The 25,616-nt window shown below is 41.5% G+C and overlaps 2 protein-coding genes across 2 annotated transcripts in view; both read left to right on the plus strand.

Moving 5' to 3' along the window:
* Positions 1 to 8,306, plus strand: part of LOC129825867 (immunoglobulin lambda-1 light chain-like) — a 28,181-nt gene extending 19,875 nt beyond the window's left edge. Inside the window, exons 3-5 of the mRNA XM_055885995.1 lie at positions 3,466 to 3,771; positions 4,107 to 4,202; positions 7,314 to 8,306. Of these exons, the coding sequence (XP_055741970.1) occupies positions 3,466 to 3,771; positions 4,107 to 4,202; positions 7,314 to 7,465 (554 nt within the window). The 3' untranslated portion in view covers positions 7,466 to 8,306. The remainder of the gene's footprint in view (positions 1 to 3,465; positions 3,772 to 4,106; positions 4,203 to 7,313) is intronic.
* A 4,107-nt stretch (positions 8,307 to 12,413) lies between these two features.
* Positions 12,414 to 25,616, plus strand: part of LOC129825868 (uncharacterized) — a 33,383-nt gene continuing 20,180 nt past the window's right edge. Inside the window, exons 1-4 of the mRNA XM_055885996.1 lie at positions 12,414 to 12,559; positions 15,035 to 15,208; positions 15,616 to 15,680; positions 16,685 to 16,986. Coding sequence (XP_055741971.1) covers positions 12,414 to 12,559; positions 15,035 to 15,208; positions 15,616 to 15,680; positions 16,685 to 16,986 — 687 coding nt within the window. The remainder of the gene's footprint in view (positions 12,560 to 15,034; positions 15,209 to 15,615; positions 15,681 to 16,684; positions 16,987 to 25,616) is intronic.

Here is a 25,616-nt window from a genome sequence, read left to right on the forward strand (position 1 = left end):
TAAAAGGTTACCTGTAAACTTTGCCAAAACATTTCAAACTACTTTTGTAATACAACTTTAGGGATTTTTTAACGTAAATAATAGAAAAAATTGATGACGGGATGATCTGTGTTCAATACCGGAGGAAAACAATGTGTAGCATGCTTTCTGGTCACGCGCCTCTAACAAACAGTACACTTCACTGGAGCCTCATTCTGAACATGGCTACTTCTTCATTTCTCAAAGGAAAAACCTCAACCAATTTCTAAAAACTGTTTTTCATCCAGTGGAAGCGATAGGAACTGCAGGAAGGTTCCTTAGACATATGGATTCCCAATGAAAACCAATTGAAAAAAGAGTGACCTCAAAAAAAAAATCTGAATGGTTTATCCTCGGGTTTTTGCCTGTCAAATAAGTTCTGTTACAGTCACAGACATGATTCAAACTGTTTTAGAAACGTCAGAGTATTTTCTATCCAATAATATTAATAATAGGCATATAGTAGCATCTGGGACTAAGTAGGAGGCAGTTTACTCTGGGCATGCTTTTCATACAAACGTGAAAATGCTGCCCCCTATCCTAGAGAAGTTAACTAATATCAGTAACTAATTTGGAATGAAAACATCTATGTAGCCTAGCCAGCCAGTGCATTTGTGGCACACGTCATACATCAGTGGCAGATGCTGGGTCTCTGAGCATATTTATCTCAAATTTAGTGCACAAATGTGTTTACATCCCTGTTAGTGAGCATTTCTCCTTGGCCAAGATAATCCATCCACCTGACAGGTGTGGCATGTCAATAAGCTGATTAAACAGCATGATCATGATACAGGTGCACCTTGTGCTGGGACAATTAAAGGCCTCTCTAAAATGTGCAGTTTTGTCACACAACACATTGCCACATATGTATCAAGTTTTTAGGGAGTGTGCAATTGGCATGCTGACTGCATTTGTCTTTATGGTGTATTGGGTGTAAATTGCTGAGGATTTAAAAAAATATATAATCCATTTTAGAAAAAGGCTGTAACGTAACAAAATGTGTAAAAAGGTTGTCTGAGTACTTTCCAAAGGCACAATAATATATATTGCTGGTATATATTTGTTCCATTTTGAATAGATTGGTAGTTGGTGATATGTTGGTTCGATTTAGAATGTAACACTTTGAGAATATGGCCTTACCATTGCTGTCATTATTTTGTGGATAGAATTAGATACTAGATCTGAATCTCAGCGTACTCCATGAGCACGTAGAGCAGAACAAAGCTGCTAATGAAAGCAAAATGAAGAACCAGGCAGATCATTTCATTTTTTAAGTATTGGAGATCACTTGAGCTACAACTGTCCACAATATCAGAGAGAGTATGAATTCCCCTCTCACTCCAAACTGGAAAAAATATTTGCTGGTCACCCAAGAGGAGACTGTGATTACTAAACAATAGCATATGGGGGTGATGATTAATAGTGTACAGCATTTGCAATGGCTCCCCATTTAACACCATATTGTAAGCATTTGCGTGACGACAGGGCCAAAGTTGAGCTTTGGCTTTTTTGATAGAGATCATGGAGCCTGTAAGATTAGTGAAGGTGCTGGAGGCAAAATGCAAAACTGAAAAAGCACAAAAAAGTTTCTGCACGCTTCCAATTAGATGCAAATGTATTTTAATAGTAGCTGAGCTTTCGGCCAGTCAACTTTCATCAGAGCCCTACATAGGAAAGACTAGGAGTGAAGGAAAATGTCTCATTCAACTGTAAAGTTGTTAGCCAGTGTAGGGCTTACATATTCCACTGGTACCAAAGAGAGAGGTAAACGAGAATTGACAGAAATTGGAAGCTGTTTTTACACCTATCCAGTTGTCTCAGATCTGCAAGGAGGAGTTAAAAGAGGGCCTGTCACACCGTGATCTGTTTCACCTGTCCTAGTGATTGTCTCCACCCCCTCCAGGTGTCGCTTATTATCCCTGGTGTATATATCCCTGTGTTTCCTCTGTGCCAGTTCATCTTGAATGTTTTTCAAGTCAACCAGTGTGTTTTTCTGTACTCCTGCTTCTATTCTCTTTTGCTAGTCCTCCTGGTTTTGACCCTTTCCTGTTTTCTGGACTCCGTACCCGCCATTCTGCCTGCCCTGACCTCGAGCCTGCCTGCCGCTCTGTACCTCCTGGACTCTGAACTGGTTTTGACCTTTTGCCTGTCCTCAACCATTCTCTTGCCTACCCGTTTTAGATTGTTTAATAAATATCAAACACTCAAACCATCTGCCTCCCGTGTCTGCATCGGGGTCTAGCCTGGTGCCTTTATATGGCCAACTTCTTGGAATCAAATGCAAATAAGGACTCTTGTTTCCTACCCCAAGTCGGTGATCATTTGCATCATATAATTTCATTATCTCCACAGAAATTAACATATTTAATTATTGGAAATTTGCTGTAGCATGTGACAACACAGCAGTAAGCCTAAGCTGGTTTGTAAAGTGTTTTTATACAATGTAGAAACCTAATATTCTACAAATGACTTATTTCAATAACAGGCATTTGTATCAACATTTTAACTTTTTACCATAAACATGTCTTTACAGTGTTTATATTAGTTTTTAAATTGCACGTGTGCTTCAGAAGTAGCTAATACAGGCTACACCTCAATCGATTTTAAAAAAAAATCTTCATTTCTGGTGCTCCTAATGTTTATGTTGTGCTCTAAACTTTAAGCTGGGAGCACCAGTGCTACCAATAAAAAAAGTTCAAATAACTTTGTCAGTTGGCTTCATGTTCCAACTCATTCTTTGTGTGTGCGCCTGTGTGCGTGCGTGCCACCTCCAGATATTTATTATTTTTAAGCTCAAGAGGTATGCTTAGATATGCATAGAAATAGATACTGTAGAATTAAGCATGTTTTTAGTGTGCCCCCTCAGATATTTGGGGTGCATGAGGCCACAACCTTTGTATAGGTTAACACAAGTTCTGCCAAGACAAAGTGAAGACAACTTTTTGACAAGGGAATTTTCACTGTGTATGGTTATGAATTTGGCTCTGGTACGAGACTGTTTGTGACAGGTAAGAGAGCCATTCCTCTGATTTTCGGGCAGGAAAAACTAAGCAGTAGTCATTAATAATTAATTTGTCTAATCAGTCTAACATAATTGATCTAACATCCTGCAGTATTGCTACCCAAATATGCACACACTATTTAAGATCAACCCATGTTAAAAAGTATTGTGTTTACTGAGCTAACAATCTGATCTAAATTATATTGAATGTTATAATTGACTTTATATTGAAATAAGATATTCCCTAAAATATTGCTAAGAAAAATATCAGTTGGTTTATGTAAGTAATTCTTTACTTGACTATAGACAGTAAAGCTGGATATTAAACAAATGGTCTGGGATATCACGATTCATTTTGACAACAGAATACATCTGAAGTCTGAACTTGTGTGATGGTCCTTTAATTAAAGAAGTTTGTAAATGTTATTATTTCTCTTGAAAACCAGACAATACCGTACGAAAACCCAAAGTGACTGTCTACTCAGAGTCCAACCCGGAGTCGAATGTGAAGACCACCCTGATATGTCTGGCTAGAGACATGTTTCCAGACTTGGTCAAGATCTCATGGAAGATGGAGGATGAAAACGGCAGAGCAGTCGCTGTACCTAAAGCAGAGATGGAACAGCTGGAGCAGCGAGAGGAAGGACAGACGACCAGTATGATCATCATTAATAAAGAGAAGACATACAGGAACAAATACATCTGTTCTGTGGAGCATGAAGGGGGCCCTCAAGATGTTTACATGCTGAAAGGTAAAGCCAGTCATTGAAATAGTTTTACATTAGTATGTAGGCCTATTACGTTTTATATACATTGTTATTTATTTAATATGTATGTAATATAATTATGAGTAGGTTATTGTGTATTCAACCTTGTAAAATTGACATGCCTATTACCTTTCAAAGTAAAAAAGAAAGTATATAAAAATTGGACTCGCACTTGGTAATTGTATTGGAATGTTGTGTAGTTAGTCTCCCAAGATTTTAAACAAAATTGACTTTTTTTCTTAACAATTATCCTCGACAGTAGTTTACATAATGCTCTAAAAAAATATATTTAATATGATCTTTTTCCATTTCATTGTCAGATAAACCAACTGAAGCTCCGCCAACCACTGTGGCTGCACCAACCTGTCCGTTCAGAAATGACACGCAGCAGTCTCAGACTCTACATCTTACCGATGGTAAAATTGATGTGTATTTCGTTTAGGTCAATTAAAAAAAATGTGGTAGGGAAGGAAAGTGTAAGTGGTTGGATAAATTAACCAATTTAGACATGTATTAAATTCGATTGCACTTTGTCAAAAGTGAGGGCGCTTTCACATGCAGTGCATTCGGGAAGTATTCAGACCACTTGACATTTTCCAAAATATATTACATTAAAATGTTCTCGGATTAACACAATGTAAACGCAAAAACAGGTTTACAGGTTTTGCTATGAGACTCAAAATTGAGCTCAGGTGCATCCTGTTTCCATTGATTATCCTTGACATGTTTTTACAACCTGATTGGAGTCCACATGTGGTAAATTCAATTGATTGGACATGATTTGGAAAGGCAACTCATCTCTATATAAGGTCCCACAGTTGACAGTGCATATCAGAGCAAAAACCAAGCCATGAGGTCGATGGAATTGTCCGCAGTGCTCCGAAACAGGATTGTTTTGAGGCACAGATCTGGGGAAGGTTACCAAAACATTTCTGCAGCCTTGAAGGTCCCCAAGAACAGTGGCCTCCATTATTCTTAAATTAAAGTAGTTTGGAAACACCAATACTCTTCATAGAGTTGGCTGCCCAGCCAAAATGAGCAATTGGGGGAGAAGGGCCTTGGTCATTGAGGTGACCAAGAACCTAATGGTCACTCTGACAGAGCTCCAGAGTTCCTCCTCAGTCAGACACATGTTTTTGTGTCTGACTGAGGAGGAACTCTGGAGCTCTTTTAGAATTTGCCAAAAGGCACCTAAAGGACTCAGAACATGAGATACAAGATTCTCTGGTCTGATGAAACCAAGATTGAACTCTTTGGCCTGAATGCCAACTGTCACGTCTGGAGGAAACCTGGCATCATCCCTACGGAGAAGCATGGGGGTTGCAGCATCATGCTGTGGGGATGTTTTTCAGCGGCAGGGACTGGGAGACTAGTCAGGGTCGAGGGAAAGATGAATTGAACAAAGTACAGAGATCCTTGGTGAAAACCTGTTCCATAATGCTCAAGACCTCAGACTGGGGGCAAAGGTTCACCTTCCAACAGGACAACGACCCTAAGCACACAGGCAAGTCAATGCAGGGGTGGCTTTGGGACAAGTCTCTGAATGTCCTTGAGTTGCCCAGCCAGATCGAACATGTCTGGAGAGACAAGAAAATAGCTGAGCAGCAACGCTCCCCATCCAACCTAACAGAGCTTAAGAGGATCTGCAGAGAAGAATGGGAGAAACTCCCCAATTACAGGTGTGTGACGCTTGTAGCATTTTACCCAAGAAGACTCGAGGCTGTAATCGCTGCCAAAGGTGCATCAACAAAGTACTGAGTAAAGGGTCTGAATACTTATGCAAATTTAATATTTCAGTTAAATTTTTTAATAGCAACCTGTATTTGCTTTGTCATTATAGGGTATTGTGTGTAGATGGAAGAAAGAAAAGGCCGTAACGTAACAAAATACGGAAAGTCAAGGGGTCTGAATACTTTCCGAATGCGCTGTATCCTCTTATGATCCTGGAGTGTTTAGTAGCCTACCCTCATCCGCGCTATAAAGCAAAGCCCGCCCCAAAATGCCATATTACAACTTAGGTGTTGTGATAATTGCATTGCTAGCCCTGTAACCTGTTCGTTCATATGCCTTGCAAGCGTGATATAAAGGCCGAGACAATAATAAGATTGTGGTTGAATAAAATCAACCACACCTTTGTTTTATTACAAAACCGTGTAGTAACCTCAAAGCAGTCCACAAAGCATATTGCATGTACAGTAGCAGACAGTTACATGACCTACAGCATGGTCAAGCAAGTTTAATGTTTCTGAAATTTGCTGACCACTAAACAACTATTGACTTACAGCAGAACCACAGTTACGGCAAGTCGCAAAGAAAACTGGAACTACCTCTATTTCAGCACCATTTCAACTTCAACATCATCAAATCACCTCTGCTTAGTCTGATAGTGAGGACTAAAAGTTACAGAAAACTATTTAGTCCAATTAACGTGAGCTAAATATGTGGTTGTCATGGTTCTGATTTCTGTGTGCATGTATCCGTGTGTGCTCATGCTCGTTCGCGGAAGAAAAAAATGTTGGCTCACCCTACTTGTACAGAAATGCCAATGCCATTCTCTCATGTTGAGGAACGGTCTATCACGCTGTCATATACTACATGCTTTTATTTTTTGCTTACTCGCTAGCCTAACTTCCATTCATGGTCAATGTTAGCTAGGTAACATTAGTCCAAATCCCTATATCCATCCATGGCTAGTTTAGGAAATAGCCAATTTTAGCTAGCTGGTTAGCTAGCCACCGTTAGGGCAACAACAAAACAAGATGAAACAATTCAAGTTTTTCTGTCAATGGGATTTGAGTGATGCAAATCCAAGCTGGCTTCTCTTAACTTTTTGGGGGAATACCCAGGACCATTCGCTGAGCTCGATCAGTTTAGCTCAACGCTGATTGGCACATTCTTTAATACTTTTTTTTTTTGTCAAGGGAGTCCAGATGCACGCTGGCTTCCCTTGCCTTTTAATGCTACGGGCGGCAACAATGTCATACTCGTTTGGACCAGACCGCATCAGATGGCCCACACTTAGAGACAGAGGGGCGCTGTTTCGCTCGCTCTGGTGCGTTGTCCTGTGAGATACATTGTCAATTGCGAATTGAAAATTAAGAAACAGACGAAATATGTATTAAAACAAAATATTGGTCATTTTTGGGGGAAGCTTGGCCAATGCTGAAACGACTACTGGACCTGCATGAGTAGCGGCTCCAAGATCCAGGACCAGAGTACTAGCTATTGTGATAAAGCAGCGCGAGTCCCATGGGACATTTTTGCCTGTTGTACTCGTAAAATGTTCATATTGCTAAAACGCCCTAAATAGAGTGGTGCCAACAAAATGCGATTGGATCGCTAATCTGATCATGGTGAATAGGCAAAGTGTCTTTTAAAGGCATGTTTCCTGTGTTTGCCGAGATGCCATCCACGGTGCCATCCAAATGTTGCATATGTCGGCTTAAAAGGAGAATGTCTTTAAAAACCGCAATGCCTGTAACCAGCAATCAGACTGAATCCCGGCCTTACTCTTTTCTCTTCTCCAGATTCCTTCCCGTCAACGTTTAGTCTGAACCTGGCCTCTGTGGTCTACACAGTGATGATAGTGAAGAGCATGGTGTACTGCTGTGGGCTCTCTATCCTGCTGCACCACAGGCGCTTGGGAAGAGGACCCAGCACCTGTAGACACATTTATTGAAAGGATACCCCCCCCCATGTATGGATGGAGTTGTAGTGGGCTGAGTAACATGGATTTTACATCCCATTGAGGTTTAACATTTCATTTGTATTGCTTTTATTTTTCCTGCTTTATTTTTTAGATGCTACAATAATATGAGCCATAGATTTCCATGTCTTCTAATAGCTTCAACTGCCAAATATGACAATTGCAGCACATTTAATTTTGTATATGGTGTATTGTTTCCCTCATGTGGGAGCTACCCACTGCAGACACATGAATAATGGTTAAGGTTTTCTGAAAAATAAGCAGAGCAAATCTTGAATGTAAATAAATTATGATTTTAATTTAGACTTTTTTTGTTAGTTTCCCTGCAAAATGTAGGTAGGCCTAAATTATACAAAATGTTCCTAAATATGTAGGCCCATGAGTTCTAAATCATTATCCAATATAATATTTAGCAACTTGTCTTGTATTGAAGTGTAATTGTTCTAACATAGTATTTCACATCTTAATTAATGAATAAGAGAATCAATTTTTGCTTTAAATATCTAAATGCTGAGTGCTTATTGAGCATAAAAATTGGGCCATGCGCAAAATCATTTGGTGCTTTTTACATGAATACATTGCTTTTATAAAGAGTAACACAGCCTGCTCAAAATAATATCCTTTCAGATGAGGATGGATTTAATAAACGCTGCTTTTGTGAACAAAAAGTTACAATGGTTCTTCTTATTTTTACAGTTCCTTGTTGCTTTGAATGAATAAAGGCTACTTAACCCCCACCCCAAAAAAACATTGCATTGCTTTACTATAAGATCATCTATTCACATTTGAATGTTATTTGATTGAATCTCATCAGAAGCGGAACAATAAAATTGTAAGATCCACTATTCTCTGTCTTACTTGTTTGCTTCAATGTGCATGTTCCAACACAGATGTTGAGCCTAGACTCAATAGTGGTGGGAAAATGTGGTTAATGTATATTTGGTTTTCTGAAGTATTGTGAAACGGTAGTTACTGGAAACAAGATATAGCTAGCTGCATAACCACAGCTCGAGTGTGTGTTGGTTATCCAAAGCTGCTGGATGATTCATTTTTATCTTGGTCCGTTTTCAGCTCTTTGTGGGTTTGGCTCCTGCCATCAAATTGAAGAATATGACAGCGATGGCTGACAAAACGAGTCAACGGTAGCTTATGGTTCTTGCATTTGTGGAATTATAGCCCTATGACAAAACAAACTCTTACTTCTGTGTACTTTTTACCTTGAAACAATCAAATGAAATCAGGGTTAAGTGTTTAGTTTGTTTCTAACATCTTTGGAAAGGAAATTAACATTATTATCCAAAGAAGTAGTAAATACAGTAGACTTACGTTTCTGTTATGTTATTACCATTTATTCTGTTTTAATGTTACGTCCTACCAAAATGTTGTATTAATTGCTTTCTTTTCTCTACACTTCCCAAAGACGAACAATATGTTCAAGTGTTACATTTCATTCAAATCTAAAGAAATGCAAAACAAAACTTATATAGGCCTATAATACTATCAATAACATAAATAAATCATAGAATTGTAACTTTCATTTATACACATTATTGAATTGACAACCAATGTAATTCATGATCAAATGTGGTAGGGTTAGGCTACTTTATAAACACACAGGCTTGTCACTGAAAATTAACTTGGTGTCTTAAAAGATGAACCTAATGAATTTACTGTATTGAATAGAGAATACTCAGTTTAGTGGGTCTTCAATATAGAACACTAAGGCCAGGATTAAATCTGATTAGGCTTTGACAGCGTGCACCATTAAAAGGCAACCCAAAAGGTCGATGTTCGCACCCCTACGGAAATATTACCATTAAAAAAAAATCCCCGTAACCAGTCAGTTTGAGATATCTGGGTTGCATTGAATGCGTCTCAATCCACCGCATCTGACAATGTTGCACTTCCGCGTGAAAGGTGACAGAGCTCGAGCGGTGTTTGTCAAATCATGAGACATCCCCATAATCAGTCTTCTCACAAAAGTCGTCTGTAGCATCCGAACGGTTTGGCCTACACCCTATTATGAACACTCTATGGAAAGATGACACTCTCACGAACACAATGGTGTTCTGTGTCTTGTGGTGTCTGAACAGTTTCGGCTACATACCCCTCTGTGGAAAGGTGAGACTCTCACAGGCCCTTTAAGACTCACTTGAAGGTCCCTGTTTTAAAGAATTTTGTTGATACTTCAAGGGGTCTTAAAATAAAAAATCTAATAGCTAAATGATCCTTCGTATAACCTCAAAACAATTCCATATAGCTTAGGGTTCCAGGTCATCTCACGGGGAATAAGGGGGTGTGGTATATGGCCAATATACCATGGCCAAGGTCTGTTCTTAAGCACGACGCATCGCGGAATGCCTGGATACAGCACTTAGCATTGGTATATTGGCCATATACCACAAACTCCCGAGGTGCCTTATTGCTATTATAAACTGGTTACCAACATAATTAGAACAGTAAAAATAAATGTTTTGTCAGACCCGTGGTATACATGATGATATACCACGGATGTCAGCCAATCAGCATTCAGGGCTCGAACAACCCAGTTTATAAGTATCATTTTGTCACGTGTATCTATGACAATTTTAATTGGCTGATGCGCATTTTGATACATTTCAACTCTTTCAAATGTTTGCAAGTATTATTACCATTGCACAGAAGTTTTATTACCATTGCCACTTTCATACTCTTGTCATGGTGGATAGAAATGGGGGTGGGAGTCATTCTCTTTAATTCAAACACAGCTTCTGTAAACCACACAGGTGGCTGTTAGACACCAGTGTGAACTCCAAAATCAGTTCAAAAAAAGTATTCTGTCCTGTCCAACAAGGAAGACATGTTGAATTTGTATATTGATGCATTTTGCAAAGCTAAATGCAAAGTTTATCAAGAACATTCCACGCTAATGCCCTTCTTCTAAAATGTCAGTTTAGCAAACAAATAGTATAACACTGCCTAGTGGTTTTAATGGTTGTACTGTATGATTCCACAATTTGTTCACTTCCTACAATGAAAAGATGGCAGCCATTTAAAAAAACATTCTGTCAATGAGTTCCCAAATGCATGCATTTGGACATATTGTATGAACTTGTTACATTATAATAATATGCATATGTAGGCACAGCTGTGTTGGTTATGCAGCCTATTCTATTTTTCCCTCTTGATAGTATTCCAAAGGAGATTACTCTGAACATGTTTTAATGATATTAGGCAATCTATTGATATTCAAGTTGTCAGGTTTTGGCCAGGACTGTTCAGGTTTTGGTCACTAGATGTCCCCATTGCACCTTTTTTGTACCTTTTGTTTTTCCTTGCTCTAATTATTGTTTGCACCTGTGTCGTTCCCTTGTTAGTATTTAAACCCTGTGTGTTCCTCAGTTCCTTGCTCAGTGTTTGTATGTTAGCACCCAGCCCCAGCCTTGTTCTGAACATATGATTCTCTTATTGGATTTTCCAGATGTTCTCTGGTTTAGTTCTTGTGTATTTTTGAGTAGTCTTTTGTGGTTTGTTTTTTCCCTGCTGTTTTTACCACTTTGTGGAGTTTCTTTGTATTTTGGAGGATATCCATTTTGTGCTTCTTGGCTTTATGTTTGGACATTGTGGATTTAGATTCTTTGCCTGAGGATTTTGTTCTTTAATTAAACCACCATCTCTAGTACTGCTGTGTCTGCCTCATCTTCTGGGTTCTGACGATTATTAGTGACTGTTTCTCGCACCGGGTCCTGACACAAGTGCCATCATTAAGGACTCAATTGGCACACACTGCCCATGCTGACTTCTCAGTCTTCAACTCTGAACTGATTTTGGAGCCATGATTTACCAATATAAACACATCAGGATCTAGTTTTATCAGAAAGAATATGGTTTCCAAAAATGTTAGCTGTATTCACAAAGTCAAGTCAAAATTTACCAGTATCTTCATCTTTAAATACAACTGTTAGGAAGCTTGATTGACGAGGCGAAAAGAAATGAAGCAGGTGTGTAGACGGTGAGTCGGCTGAGGAGTGTGGATCTCTGTGGAGGAATACAGAACACGCGGTGGTTGTAAGGCAAAGTCTTCCTTCAGAGTTAGATGGGGCAGCTGCTGTGAGAACTTGGGTAACTTTGGGTTCTATCGCTCAAAGTTGTGATATTCAAACATTGCAATTTCCAGGATGACCACTAAAACTGGTACTTCTAAAAAAATAAATGAAGCATGTTGTAAGCAAGCAAAACACAAATTATATTATAACCTTGTATTCTCAAAAACTGATCAGTGAACCACATAATTAATCAAACCAGAAATAGTGTCCTAAAAATACAGTAATGTGGAAGTATTTTCATGTCAACATTATCAAAAGGACTTTTTGACAATAGAGCCATACAACTTTTATATGTTCTTATATGAATACATACTTATTAATACATATTTATTATACCTATGGTACACACCATATCAACCTTAAATGTGAAAAAATATTGTGATATGATATTTTGTCCGTATCGCCTAGCCCAACTCAACCCAAGTGTCAGAACAGCCTTCGCTTTAGCTATCCAGCCTTCGACCTCCTATCCAGCTCAGGTGTTCGGCGTCGCCAGCCTTCCAGCTGCTGCCGAGCATACTGCTGGCAAACGTCCTTCACTCATCAACCCCGGACTTGTCTAATCATCATTACACACACCTGGTTCCAATCCCCACTATCACTGTATATATACTCCCTTTGTTGGTCATTGTAAATGTTCCTGAGAGGAATCTCTCCTACTATTTCCCGAGTACTTTATTTTTTGTACTTTGGGTTCGCCCTGTGCCTTTTTTTATGAAGACATGTTTTGAGCACAACAGCGTTTTGGTTTTGTACTGTTTTGATCTATGCTGCTTAAATACATTCAGTATTTCTTAACCTGTGACTGCCTCCTCCACTGTTACGTCAGTGACAGAATGACCGACCCAAGGAAACAGGAAGCAGCCGGACATTCCGCTGTAGGAGCGAAGCTCCGCAACCACGACTCGTGCCCGGAACGCCTCGGGACTGCCATGAACGAAGTGCTCCGGGCCATACTCCAACTGCAGGGGTCGCCAGTTTGGTAACCCTGCTTTAAAGGATTTCAAAACTAGTCCTTTTTGGCTAGCCAAGGCAGTCAACTAGCTAGCTAGGTAGCACATTCACTAATTTGTTTGTAAACAATTAACAAACTAGTTACCTACCACATATTCTTGTCAAACTGTCAACCGAGTAGCTAGCAAGCAATAGGATATGACAAATAAGTCTAAAAACCACTTGAGGGCAAAAAAATCTGATTTGACCATTCAGACACAAGTCACAAGGCCAGGAATCCGATTTATATGTCTTAAAACCACCTACGAAGGTAGTTTGACAAGGGGCTTGAAATGTCAGATTCCATGTGCTTTTTGGATGTTCAGACTGTATAAGCAAACATTTTTATTTGAGTCACTTCAAAACTGCCAATGTGAAACAGCTTAATTAAGAAGCCACTCCACAAGTCAGTTGTTGCAACTTACCTCACCTTCTGCTTCCTGTTGTAGATGAAGCTAAATACGCAGGGGATAAGGGACTCTCTGACTCCTAGCTGAATCAGACACTTTGTTACTACTTTATGGTCAATCTGTTATTACAGTGCAGATGGTCTTGCTTGCAAGGCATTTTACATCATGTCTAGGAAGCTGAACAAGGCATCTCTCGTCGATGTGCCCTTTTTGCGTCCAAACTGTCTTGGGTCAAGCTTGTGACCGTTGTCTTCCAGCATCCAATTGGTGGCATGGGCTCATTCACACTGTTGATAAAATGGAGTAAGGAGACAAACTGATTGAGGCTTGATGTATGATCCGGTCTGTATCAGCTGAGTGTATGAATGCTTTTGAAAACATAGTTTGATTGGCCTACCACTTGCTTCGGATACGCAAAGGAGATGAGTGGAAGACAGCCTTTAACTTCTTGGCGCACAGATCCCTTTAACGGGATCATTTTCCTGAACAACCGCTGAATTGCAGAGCGCCAAATTCAAAAATAATACAAAACACATTTATAATCATGGAATCACAAGTGAAATATACCAAAACACAGCTTAGCTTGTTGTTAATAATCCACCTATCGTGTCAGATTTTGCGTTTGTGAGTGTATCAATCAATGCTAGAACAGCTAGCCTTAAATTAGCTTGGTCACGAAAGTCAGAAAAGCAATAAAATTAATCGCTTACCTTTGATAATCTTTGGATGTTTGTACTCACGAGACTCCCAGTTACAAAATAAATGTTTGTTTTGTTCGATAGATATTAGTTTTATAACAAAAAAAAAGCCATTTGGGTTGCGCGTTATGTTCAGAAAACCACAGCCTCGTTCCGTTCCTGAAATGCAGACAAATTCCAAAAAGTATCCGTAATGTTCGTAGAAACCTGTCAAACGTTTTTTATAATCAATCCTTAGGTTGTTTTTAACATACATAATCGATAATATTTCAACCGGACGGTAACCTATTCAATAGAAGAGAGAAAGAAAATGTCGAGCTACCCCTCTCGCGCGCAGGAACTAATCAAAGGACATCTGATTCCTTTTGAAAAATCTCGCTCATTTTTCAAAATAAAAGCCTGAAACTATGTCTAAAGCCTGGTCACAGACTGAGGAAGCCATTGGAAAAGGAATTTGGTTGATACCCCTTTGAATGGAAGAGGGGCAGGCAATGAAACAGGGATTTAAAAAAAGAAAATGCACTTCCGGGTTGGATTTCCTCAGGTTTTTGCCTGCAAAATCAGTTTTGTTATACTCACAGACAATATTTTGACAGTTTTGGAAACTTTGGAGTGTTTTCTATCCTAATCTGTAAATTATATGCATATTCTACGATCTGGGCCTGAGAAATAGTCCGTTTACCTTGGGAACGTCATTTTTAAAAAAGAATTGCGTCAAGAAGTTAATACAGCCAGTGGACATTATGAGTACCAGGTCATGCCATTTGGACTCACCAACGCCCCCACTGTTTTTCAGGCTCTGGTAAACGATGTGCTCCGGGATATGTTAAATGGTTTTGTGTTCTGGACGACATCCTGTTTTTTTCCCGGTGTGCCCAAGAACATGTTCTTCATGTCAGACAAGTTCTTCAGTGTTTCCTGGAGAACCAACCGAGAAATGTGAGTCTCACCACTCAACAATCTCCTTTCTGGAATATGTTATCGCTGATCGAAATGTACAAATAGATCCAGAAAAAAAGTGAAAGCAGTGGAAGAGTGGCCTCAACCTACATCCAGAGTGCAGTTACAATGTTTCCTAGGTTTCGCCAATTTCTACCGCCATTTCATTTGGGGCTACAGCACCCTGGCAGCCTCACCTCTTCCAAAGTACTGTTCACATGGTCTCCAGCGGTCAACAAAGCCCTTGTGGACCTGAAACATCGGTTCCCCACAGCACATCCTCGTCCATCCGGATCCATCCCGTCAATTTGTGAAAGAGGTTGATGCTTCTGATGTTGGAGTGGGGGCCATCCTGTCCCAGCGATCTGCCCAGGATCAGAATCTCCATCCTTGTGCCTTCCTGTCCCATCGTCTCAGTCCGGCAGACAGGAACTATGACGTTGGCAACAGAGAATTCCTGGCTGTCAAGATGGCGCTGGAGGAGTGGAGGCATTGGCTGGAAGGCGCAGAACAGCCCTTCGTGGTCTGGACCGACCATAAAAATGTGGAATATCTCTGTACAACCAAGCGCCTTAACTCCAGGCAGGCCAGGTGGGCTTTATTGTTCACAAGATTCAACGTCACCATTTCCTACTGCCCAGGGTCCAAAAATGTGAAGACGGACGCCCTCTCCCGCATATACAGTTCCTCTGCCACACCCTCTGTCTCCGAAACCATTCAGCCTACCTCATGCCTTGCAGCTTCAGTGGATTGGGGTATTTAAACCTTGGTTCACAGGGCACAATGTTCCCAGCCTGAACCTGAAGGAGGCCCGGGCTAACCGGTTATTTGTTCCGAACTCAGCCCGGTCCTTGGTCCTGGAATGGGCTCATTCCTCCAGGCTGACCAGTCATCTAGGTTCCCGTCGTACCCTAGCCTTCATATGACATAGTTTCTGGTGGCCCACAATGGTTCCTGACATCTCTGCCTTTGTCGCCGCATGCACAGTGTGTGCTCAGAACAAGACTCCACGGCAAGCTCCTTCTGGCCTCCTACAGCCACTACCTGTCCATCATCGTCCCTGGTGCCATATCTCTCGACGTTGTCACTGGGCTCCCTCTTTCTGATGGCAACACTGTCATTCTGACGGTAGTGGATCAATTCTCCAAGGCCACCCATTTCATCCCTCTCCCCAAACTACCCTCTGCCAAGGAAACAGAACATCAGTGATCAAAATCAATGGTTCCCATTTATAGAATTGAAAATATATAGCCATTGGTCTGTTATGTGAACCATTTCTCTATTCAACTTGATTTATCAAACATGATTTATAGGCTTATGTTTTATCACCATCTTGTGGAGAAAGAGACAGGGGAGCAATGTCAGCATTAAAGGTACACCGAGGTCTACATCAAGTCTTTTTTTTTAGGAGGACGTTGAACAAGTTCATGTATACATCAGGAATTAATCACTTAGCTGAGTAGTATTGATACATTTGGTAAAAATACATTTTTTCTTTATTTAGACAGTGAATGCGTGCGTCCCAATATTACATCCTTTCTCCTGAAGTGTTCACTACTTCCCACAAGCATTAGATCGGTCGAGGCATGGGCTACTGGCATTCCCACCATGTTTCTTTCAAATCAGTGAAGGGAAGTAAACAAGTGCACACTTTGGGAGAAGGGGGAGCGATAAGTAGATAATATAATTGGAACATAGCCCTTGTCAAGGACAGCAGGAAGTGACATCAGATTGGAGGAGAAGTTAGAAACCACAAGGCCCAAGTGACAGTGTTTCACTTCACATCATCTTTCTCAACTGAACACAATTATCTTCAGGTTCAAAAGAGGACACATCAGAATCATTATAGAAATGTCTCTAGGCTCTGTTGTCATTCTTTACTCACTTTATTTAAGTAAGTGTGTCCATCACTTAGAATAGTTCATGGAGCAACTGAAAATTACTAGAGGAAAATAGTGTCTATGTCTGAATTTAAATCTTTGATTGATGCAAATATTGTGGACATGTGAATGCTTTTAACTTCTGCTAATGTAGTTTTGTTTGAGTGTGTTGATTTTGTCATTGCAGTGTCAGTGTCAGGGCAGAAATTGGACCAGGAGATTTCATGGACTAGGAAAAAGGGAGAGGTGGTCTCCTTCAGCTGCAAAGACTATGACCGGTGTGGAACGTATGTCCACTGGTACCAGAAGAAAGAGGGAGAAACTTTTACCTTGATTCTTATCATCAAAAAGGATGACTGCGGAGTCTATGGAAATTTCGACCATCCTCAAGAAGATGATTTCTCAGCCATGAGAAAGAAGAACACCTGTGATCTGAAGATCCAGTCAGTTAAAGTGTCCCATTCTGCCACCTACTACTGTGCCTGCTGGGTCTCTGGAACCCACAGTAAAAACTGATCCACACACCCTGTACAGAAACTCTGTGGTTTTAATCAAGCTAATAACGAAAAAAATAAAAAATAAAATTGCACCCCAAGAAGTTACATAACTGTTTGAAATGACACTCCCAGCTGGTGTATCACCTCTCATCTTCATTCTCAACTGTATGATACAAACCATACTTCAGTAAAGATCTGTGAAATCAATTTGATTTTCAGTGATTATTTATTTTTCATATTCATATTGTTCAATGTTATAGTGTTATACAGCTTTTGATTTTCTCAATTCTTAAGCCCATATTCACTGAACATGGACTGTGGTTTAACAATATACTCTCTTAAGTGGTTCATCCAACCTGTATCCAGATATTTCAATAAAGTAACTTTACTGTGTGTTTTTTAGTATTCCACTTCTGTTTTTCAGTGGCTGCTTCAGAACAGTGGTTGCAACAGGACCAAATATCAGAGACTAGGAGAGAGAGACATATTGTCTCCTTCGACTGCAAAGTACTGGTCGGTGTGCGGGTAACTTCATCGACTGGTACCGGAAGAGAGAGGGTGAACCCTTCACTTGGATTCTAGACATTGATTTTGATGAAAATTCTGTCACCCCTGATACCACTCATCCTCAGAGACTGTACAGCAGAGTGGCTATGCATTTAGAGGTGAAGTGGCCGTGTTCACCCCCGGCGCAGAAGTGATCAAGGTTCAGTGGAAAGAACCTGGCCCCTGTGGCTCCCACAGTCAACCTACCTCTGTTTTCAGATTTCATTAAAGAATTTACAACAACCTGGCCCAACCCGCATACAGCTAAGCTGATGCTGCATGGGCGTGCGCCCTTCATGAAGCTTGAAGGGAGTGAAGAGGCGAAGGGATATGAAGCAGGTGTGTAGATGGTGAATAGGCTGAGGAACATAGATCTCTCAGTGGAGGAATACAGAACATGCGGGAGTTGTAAGGCCAAGTCTTGCTTCACAGTTAGCTTGGGCAGCTACTGCGAGAACTTGGGCAACTTCAAATGGGTTCCACATTCCAGGATGACCACTAAAGGTGGTACTTTTTAAAAAGCATGCTAAAAAAAAAGCAAAACACAAATTCTATTATTATCTTGTTATCTCCAAAACAGATTGAGCCACATAATTAATCAAACCAAAAATTCCATGTTGTATTATGGAAGTATTTTGGTATCAAAATTACCTTTTGACAATAGAGCCATACAGCTTTCATATTTTACTTAGATAAATCATACCTATGATATACACCATTCTACACACAGAAATAATTTTGAGATTTTATTAAAAGTTAACCTCGACAGATAGCTCATTAGTTTGCCTCATTAGTTTGAGAGGTACAGACAGTTTATCTACCTGCTAAATAAGACCCTTCTTCAGGTCGTATTTATCATCCAGCACTTCCTCCTCAGAATCTACAAACGGAGCAAGCACAACAAAATCAAATAGATTATCTAAGAAAATACAAAAACCCACACAGAGACAGGAAATAGCAACAAAAAAAAGCTATGCAATAACTCGATTTTAAAACGACATGCGTCACTACCAATGATTTAGGCTACACCAGATGTCTACCCAGGGGGAGGACCCACGGAGCCTCTTTGGCACTCCTCCACCAGTGTGAAAAATGTCTACATTCATTTTGTCCACATTTATTGTATTACAGACAACTTAATGTATACTTTTAAATTATATTATGTAAGCTAAACATTTTTTTTTAAACGAAAAAAAAAATATATAGAACAACATTTTACAAAGTATTCATGTAATTATGTCCTTGAAATACTGTATAATTCCATTAATTCTGACTGCTGTTCTGCTTTTCTGAGGAGTGCCAATATGGCCGACCGGTGGCTTCAAAGCCTCTCCATGGCCTAAACATAGCATCAGCAATCCAGGGATTATATACATCATTGATCACTATGTGGTGATACAGTATCAGAGTATACATATATGAAATAAAATATTATTCTGAATATATCTCTTATCTTGTCTTGGTTTCCAGAGAGCGTCTCTAATAATTGTCATATCAGTCCTTGGTACCAAAACAAAATGTAGCATTTACAGTGCCTTCAGAAAGTATTCATAGGGCCTCCCGAGTGGCGCAACAGTATCTCAGTGCTTGAGACATCACTACAGACCCGGCTTCGATCCTAGGCTGTGTCGCAGCCATCCATGACCGGGAGACCCATGAGGCGGCGCACAATTGGCCCAGCGTCATCTGAGATAGGGGAGGGTTTGGCCGGCATGTCCTTGTCCCATTGCACTCTAGCAACTCATTGTGGCGGACCGGGCGCATGCATGCTGACTTCGGTCACCAGTTGTAAGGTGTTTCTTCCGACACATTGGTGTGGCTGGTTTCCAGGTTAAGCGAGCAGTGCGGATTGGCAGGGTCATGTTTCGGAGGACGCATGGCTCTCGACCGAGTCCATACGGATGGCTCTTTCCCGAGGCCTTTCCTGAGTTGCAGCGCGAAGACAAGACTGTAACTACCTGTTTGATATCATGAAAAAGTGGTAAAAAGTACACACAAAAAAAACATATTCCACATTTTCTTGTATTACAGCCTGATTTAAAAGTGGATTCAATGTATTTATTTGTCTCAGACATCTACACACAATACCCCATAATGTCAGAGTGAAAACATGTTTTTTGATATTTAAAAAAAAATGCATTGAAAATGAAATACAGAAAAATCTAATTTACTTAGGTATTCATACCCCTGGGTCAATACTTTGAAGAAGCACCTTTGGCAGCGATTACAACTATGAGTTTTTCTGGGTAAGTATCTAAGCGCTTTCCACACCCGGATTATGCAGCATTTGCTCATTATTATTTTCAGAATTCTTAAAGCTCTGTCAAATTGCTTGTTGATCATTGCTAGGCAACTATTTTCAGATCTTGCCATAGATTTTCAAGTAGATTTAGGAACTTCAGGAACTTTCACTGTCTTGGTAAGCAACTCCTGTTATCACGGCGCAGGCTAAATAGTACGAGTCTCGAGTTTATTATAGTAGTTCGAGTGGAAGGCAAAAGTTGCAGCAATGCTTGTGGTCTGAGAACGCCCGTTCAGCTGCTGGAGACCATATGAACGAAACCTTGGGAGAGGTGAGTGCAAAGGTGCTGTAACCCCGGACGAAACAACGGTAGAAATGGGCAAACCCCAGGAAACGTTACAACTGCACTCTGGATGTGGGTTGAAGCCAATCCAACACAGCTCTCACATGGTCAAGGTCTATCTGAATATTCCCTGCAGCGATGATGTATCCTAGGAAGGAGATGGTGGAGTGATGTAACTCACATTTCTCAGCCTTCACGAAAAGCTGGTTCTCCAGGAGATGCTGGAGGACCTGTCGGACATGGAGGACATGCTGAGGGAGCATTGGTCAGTCCGAACAGCATCACCAGGTACTCGTAGTGCCTGCTAGCTGTGTTCAAGGCAGTCTTCCACTCATCTCCTTTCCGTATCCAAACCAGATAGTAGGCGTTCCAAAGGTCCAACTTTGAGAAGAGGATCGCCCCCTGGAGAGGCTCAAATGCTGAGGAGATGAGTGGTAACGGGTAACGCTTTTTAACGGTAATGTCATTGAGACCACGGTAGTCGATACATGGGTGCTGGGTATTGTCCTTCTTCTACACAAAGAAGAGGAAGATGGACTTATAATCTCTGCAGTGAGTCCTCAATATACTCTTCCATCGCTTTGGTCTCAGGACCCAACAGGGAATAAAGTCTCCCCCAAGGCGATGCAGTGCCCGGGAGAAGGTCGGTAGCACAGTCATATTGCCAATGTGGCAGAAGAGATGTGGCTCGGGCAGAGTTCAAAACCTCCCATAAGTCCTGGTACTCCGCCAGAATAGCAGAGAGAACCAAGGTTTTTCCCAAGCCAGCAGGGAGACGTCCCAGGGCAGGCTGTGCCGACTTCCAACAATGAGCATGGCAAAATATGTTCCAACCCATGATGGACTCCTTAGCCCGGTCAATGGGATTGTGCCTCTGGAGTGTGACGACCCTCCCACTCTGTCTACCGCTTTCTCTCTCTTTAATCTTGTTTCCTTATTAGGATGCTGGTGGGCGGAGTTGGGAGGGTCGTCAGCTACATGGGAAACACCTGGGCCCACTCTCCCAAGATAAAAACACCACTTCCCCATTCATGGGGGAGACTCTCTCCAGGCAGATACCTTGACAGATTTGTTTGTGTTTCGGTTATGTTTCATGGTGCTTTTTGGTTGTTTGTGTTAGCATCTTTCAACACCCTGCATTATCACATTCATGCATGCAAAACACTCACTTACACTACTGATTACTGATTACACATCCCATTGTATATTATACCTAGTTTCGTTAGTTAAATAAATATATTTTGGTTACTCCTTATCTCCACGTGGTCTCCCTTTTGTTACGGGCTCTGAGCCGGTTCGTGACAAGTGGGGGCTCATCCGGGATTTTTGAACGTATTGGTTTGGGAGAACGTGGAGGTACGTGTTTGGTTTGCGTATTTTGGTTGAATTTGATAGGCCCAGTATTGGTGGCCTTTGTTGTTTGGTTTGTGTGTTGCGTTGGAGAGAGTATAATGGTTAGTTTCCAGGCCCTGCCCAGCCTGGAAACTCTTGTTCTACTTTCTGTTGGGACATCGGTCTGAGGTGAGTAATCGGCTGTGTACCTCAGTGGGAGATTTGGGTAGGGTAGTGGAACTTGCTACCCGGAGCTATAGCCTTTTTACCCCTGAAAGGCTTAGCGACCTGTTTCATTTTTGAAATATGTTGGGCATGGTTAATGTTTGTTATTTTTGTGTGGTGTCTGTGGACTGAGCAGTTGTCTCGGGGGCACATCCGTGGCTTGGTGGAATCTACCAGCGTGCTGGGGGGTTTATTTCCATGCCAGCGGGCTACAGTGCGTAAATACCCACCGCAAATCCGCACGAAGACTAGGGTTGAATTAATGTAGGTTTGGGGAAGCTCCGTATCTCATCTCTCTTCTGTGGTACTCAGGGTGATTGTCATTTCTTGAGTTGTGGTCTGGTGTGCTCAGCAGAGGGGAAGAGTGAGAATTTTTTGTTGTAACTATGGCATCTTTTGTAGATGAGTTCATTCGCTTTCCATCAGAGGAACTATTAGAATTAGGTACTAAAGAACAGCTGTTGAAAGTCGCTGAATACTACAAGATTGAAATTAGTGATAAACGGCTAAAGAATTCTATTAGGTTGATATTGAAGGCCAATCTGATGGAGTGGTATTCTTGAAGTTACCACTGGGCCAGCTTCTGCTGAGGAGTCATCTCCCCGTAATGTTACAATGGCCATGCCATCGGTTAGTCCTAGTAGTCTTCTTTTTGAACAGCAGAAAGAACTGCTTCTGTTACAGCGGCAGCATGATCGTGAGAAGATAGAGTATGATCGTGAGAAGCTAGAGTATGATCGGCAGCATGATCGTGAGAAGATAGAGCATGATCGTGAGAAGCTAGAGTATGATCGGCAGCATGATCGTGAGAAGCTAGAGTATGATCGTGTAAAGTATGAAAAGGAATTAGATATGGAGCATGCTAAAATCAAGTTGCAACAAGAACGGATAGAGTTGGTTAGGGAAGGAAAGATTTCAGGGGAGAGTTTGTTCTGGGAAGGTGACCTAGATTTACCTAGGGGTCGTTCCTCTATTGGTCGTGCCCCGGACACATTTGATATTGTTGGGAACTTACGGTTATTGCCTCAGTTTAATGAAAAAGACCCTGAGACATTATTTTCGTTGTTTGAGCGTGTTGCTGACGCTAGGAGTTGGCCTGATTCTGACCGCACCTTAATGTTGCAGTGTGTGCTGACGGGTAAAGCGCAGGAAGCATATTCAGCTCTTAGTGTACACGACAGTGCCAGTTATGATAAGGTTAAAACGGCTGTGTTACAAATTTATGAATTGGTCCCTGAGGCTTACCGCCAACGATTTAGAACTTTAAAAAAGGATGATAAACAGACTCATGTTGAGTTTGCGCGACAATTATCTTTACAGTTTAATCGCTGGTGTTCCGCCTCTGAAGTTGTGACTCTCCAAGGGCTGTGTGATCTGATTATGTTAGAGCAATTTAAGGACACAATCCCTGATCGTATTGCCACATATATTAACGAACGAAAAGTAAAGAATGTCGCTGAAGCTGCGGTTTTGGCGGATGAGTATGTGTTGACTCACAAAAGAGTCTTTGCAGAGCCCCGTATTCGGAATGAGTGGGGGCGTTCGGATAGATTTGCGCTTCGCTCACCAATATACTTTGGTCCACGGGCAGAGTTCAATTCAACTAGGGTTGAGCCTGAATCCCGTGGAAAAGCTGACTTTGGGCAAGAGTGTCATTACTGTCATGATTCAGGTCATTGGAAAAACGAATGTCCGGTTCTCAGGGAAAAGGACAAATTCAGTACGCGTGATTACGTTAAATCTAAGCCTACGGCGTTAGCTGCGCCTGTTTCACATCAGTTCACTCATGACACATGGTCTCAGGCGCAGGTGAAAGTCCATATTCACCCAGGCTATTTACCTTTCATTACAGAAGGTTTTGTGTCTATGTTAGGAAGTAAGGAATTAGTGCCAGTGAAGATCTTGAGAGACACAGGTGACTCCGAATCGTTTGTGTTGGAGTCTGTGTTACCATTTTCAGCTGAGACTGATTCGGGGAAGAGTGTTCTAATTAGGGGAATAGGTTTGAACACTCTTTCAGTTCCATTACATAAAATGATGTTGGATTGTGGGTTGGTAAAAGGTGAGGTTGTTGTGGGGGTGCGTCCTTCGTTGCCTATTGAGGGTGTTGACGTTGTTCTTGGGAATAACTTGGCTGGTGATCGTGTATGGCCTGTCGTGTTTCCATCTCGAGTTGTTTCCACAAAGCCGTCAGTTGTTGAGATTCCTGATGAGAGTGTACAGAGCTTCCCAGAGGTGTTCAGTGCGTGTGCAGTGACGCGTTCTATGAGCCGTGGCGAACTGGTCAATGTGCCGACTAATGAGAAGTATGCCACTGCTTTCCCTGTTATTCCATTATCTGTTAACCGCTCAGATCTAATCAATGCGCAACGGACTGACTCCACATTAGAAGAGTTGCGTGACCAAATTGTGCCTGTGGAACAGTTGGGAGATGTCGCCCATGGGTATTTTCTCCTGGATGAGGTCCTGATGAGAAAGTGGGGGTCTCATGGTAGTTGTTTTCTAGGGGAGGCGATTAGTCAGGTTGTGGTACCAGTAAAGCTTCGTGAGTTGGTGTTGACAACTTCTCACAATGATGTTGCTGGACATATGGGTGTGAGGAAAACATACCATCGCATATTAAGACATTTCTTTTGGCCTAGATTAAAGAGGGATGTCTCTGATTTCATCAAAACTTGTCACACCTGTCAATTAACTGGTAAACCTAATCAAGCTATTAAGCCGGTACCACGGTTTCCTACTCCTGTACTCAGCCAACCTTTTGAGTATTCGATCATTGACTGTGTGGGTCCTTTGCCTCGTACAAAAAAAGGTAGATTGAAATGAGTAGTCCGTTACGTTGGGAAGTGGCTATGAATCGTTGGGAGTTAAAAAAAATTAAGGACTTTGTTCTTTCCGTTGGAGTTTGTAGCTGATGTGGTCTCGTGCGCCCTGTTCTTGAATGGTTGTATTGTCTGGTTCTGTCTTTACTGTCTGTTCCCTCCTGGTCTTTTATTCTTCTTTCCTCTTAAATGTTGCTTCCTATGCACTAAGGTTGCTGAGGTCTGGGGAGTCTGTCCTCTTAAATGTTGCTTCCTATGCACTAAGGTTGCTGAGGTCTGGGGAGTCTTTCCTCTTAATTGTTGCTTCCTATGCACTAAGGTTGCTGAGGTCTGGGGACTCTTCTTTCCTCTTAAATAGTGCTTCCAGTGCGCAAAGGTTGCTGAGGTCTGAGGAGGTTGGCTGGGGTAAATTGGAAGTGTGCACGTAATCCCTCATCAATTTGGGACGCAAGTGCTGTGTCAGTTGGGACGCAGAGGTCGGTATGTTGTTCCGGGGTCCTTGTTGGTCCCCGGTTTTATGGGGGGGAATGTGACGACCCTCCCACTCTGTCTACCGCTTTCTCTCTCTTTAATCTTGTTTCCTTATTAGGATGCTGGTGGGCGGAGTTGGGAGGGTCGTCAGCTACATGGGAAACACCTGGGCCCACTCTCCCAAGATAAATACACCACTTCCCCATTCATGGGGGAGACTCTCTCCAGGCAGATACCTTGACAGATTTGTTTGTGTTTCGGTTATGTTTCATGGTGCTTTTTGGTTGTTTGTGTTAGCATCTTTCAACACCCTGCATTATCACATTCATGCATGCAAAACACTCACTTACACTACTGATTACTGATTACACATCCCATTGTATATTATACCTAGTTTCGTTAGTTAAATAAATATATTTTGGTTACTCCTTATCTCCACGTGGTCTCCCTTTTGTTACGGGCTCTGAGCCGGTTCGTGACAGGAGCCAAAACCATGGGTATATGAGGAGACTCCAGGAGCAGAAACTGTGGTTGCCTGACACTTGCAGCTGGATAGGAACCGTACTGTGGTTGATTCTGCCAACAGTGCGCCCATCCAGCGCTTTGACGTCCTTTAGAATGGAAAGGGGTTGAGTGGAGAT

This window comes from Salvelinus fontinalis, chromosome 28, assembly GCF_029448725.1.
Source record: "Salvelinus fontinalis isolate EN_2023a chromosome 28, ASM2944872v1, whole genome shotgun sequence".
Lineage (NCBI taxonomy): Eukaryota > Metazoa > Chordata > Actinopteri > Salmoniformes > Salmonidae > Salvelinus > Salvelinus fontinalis.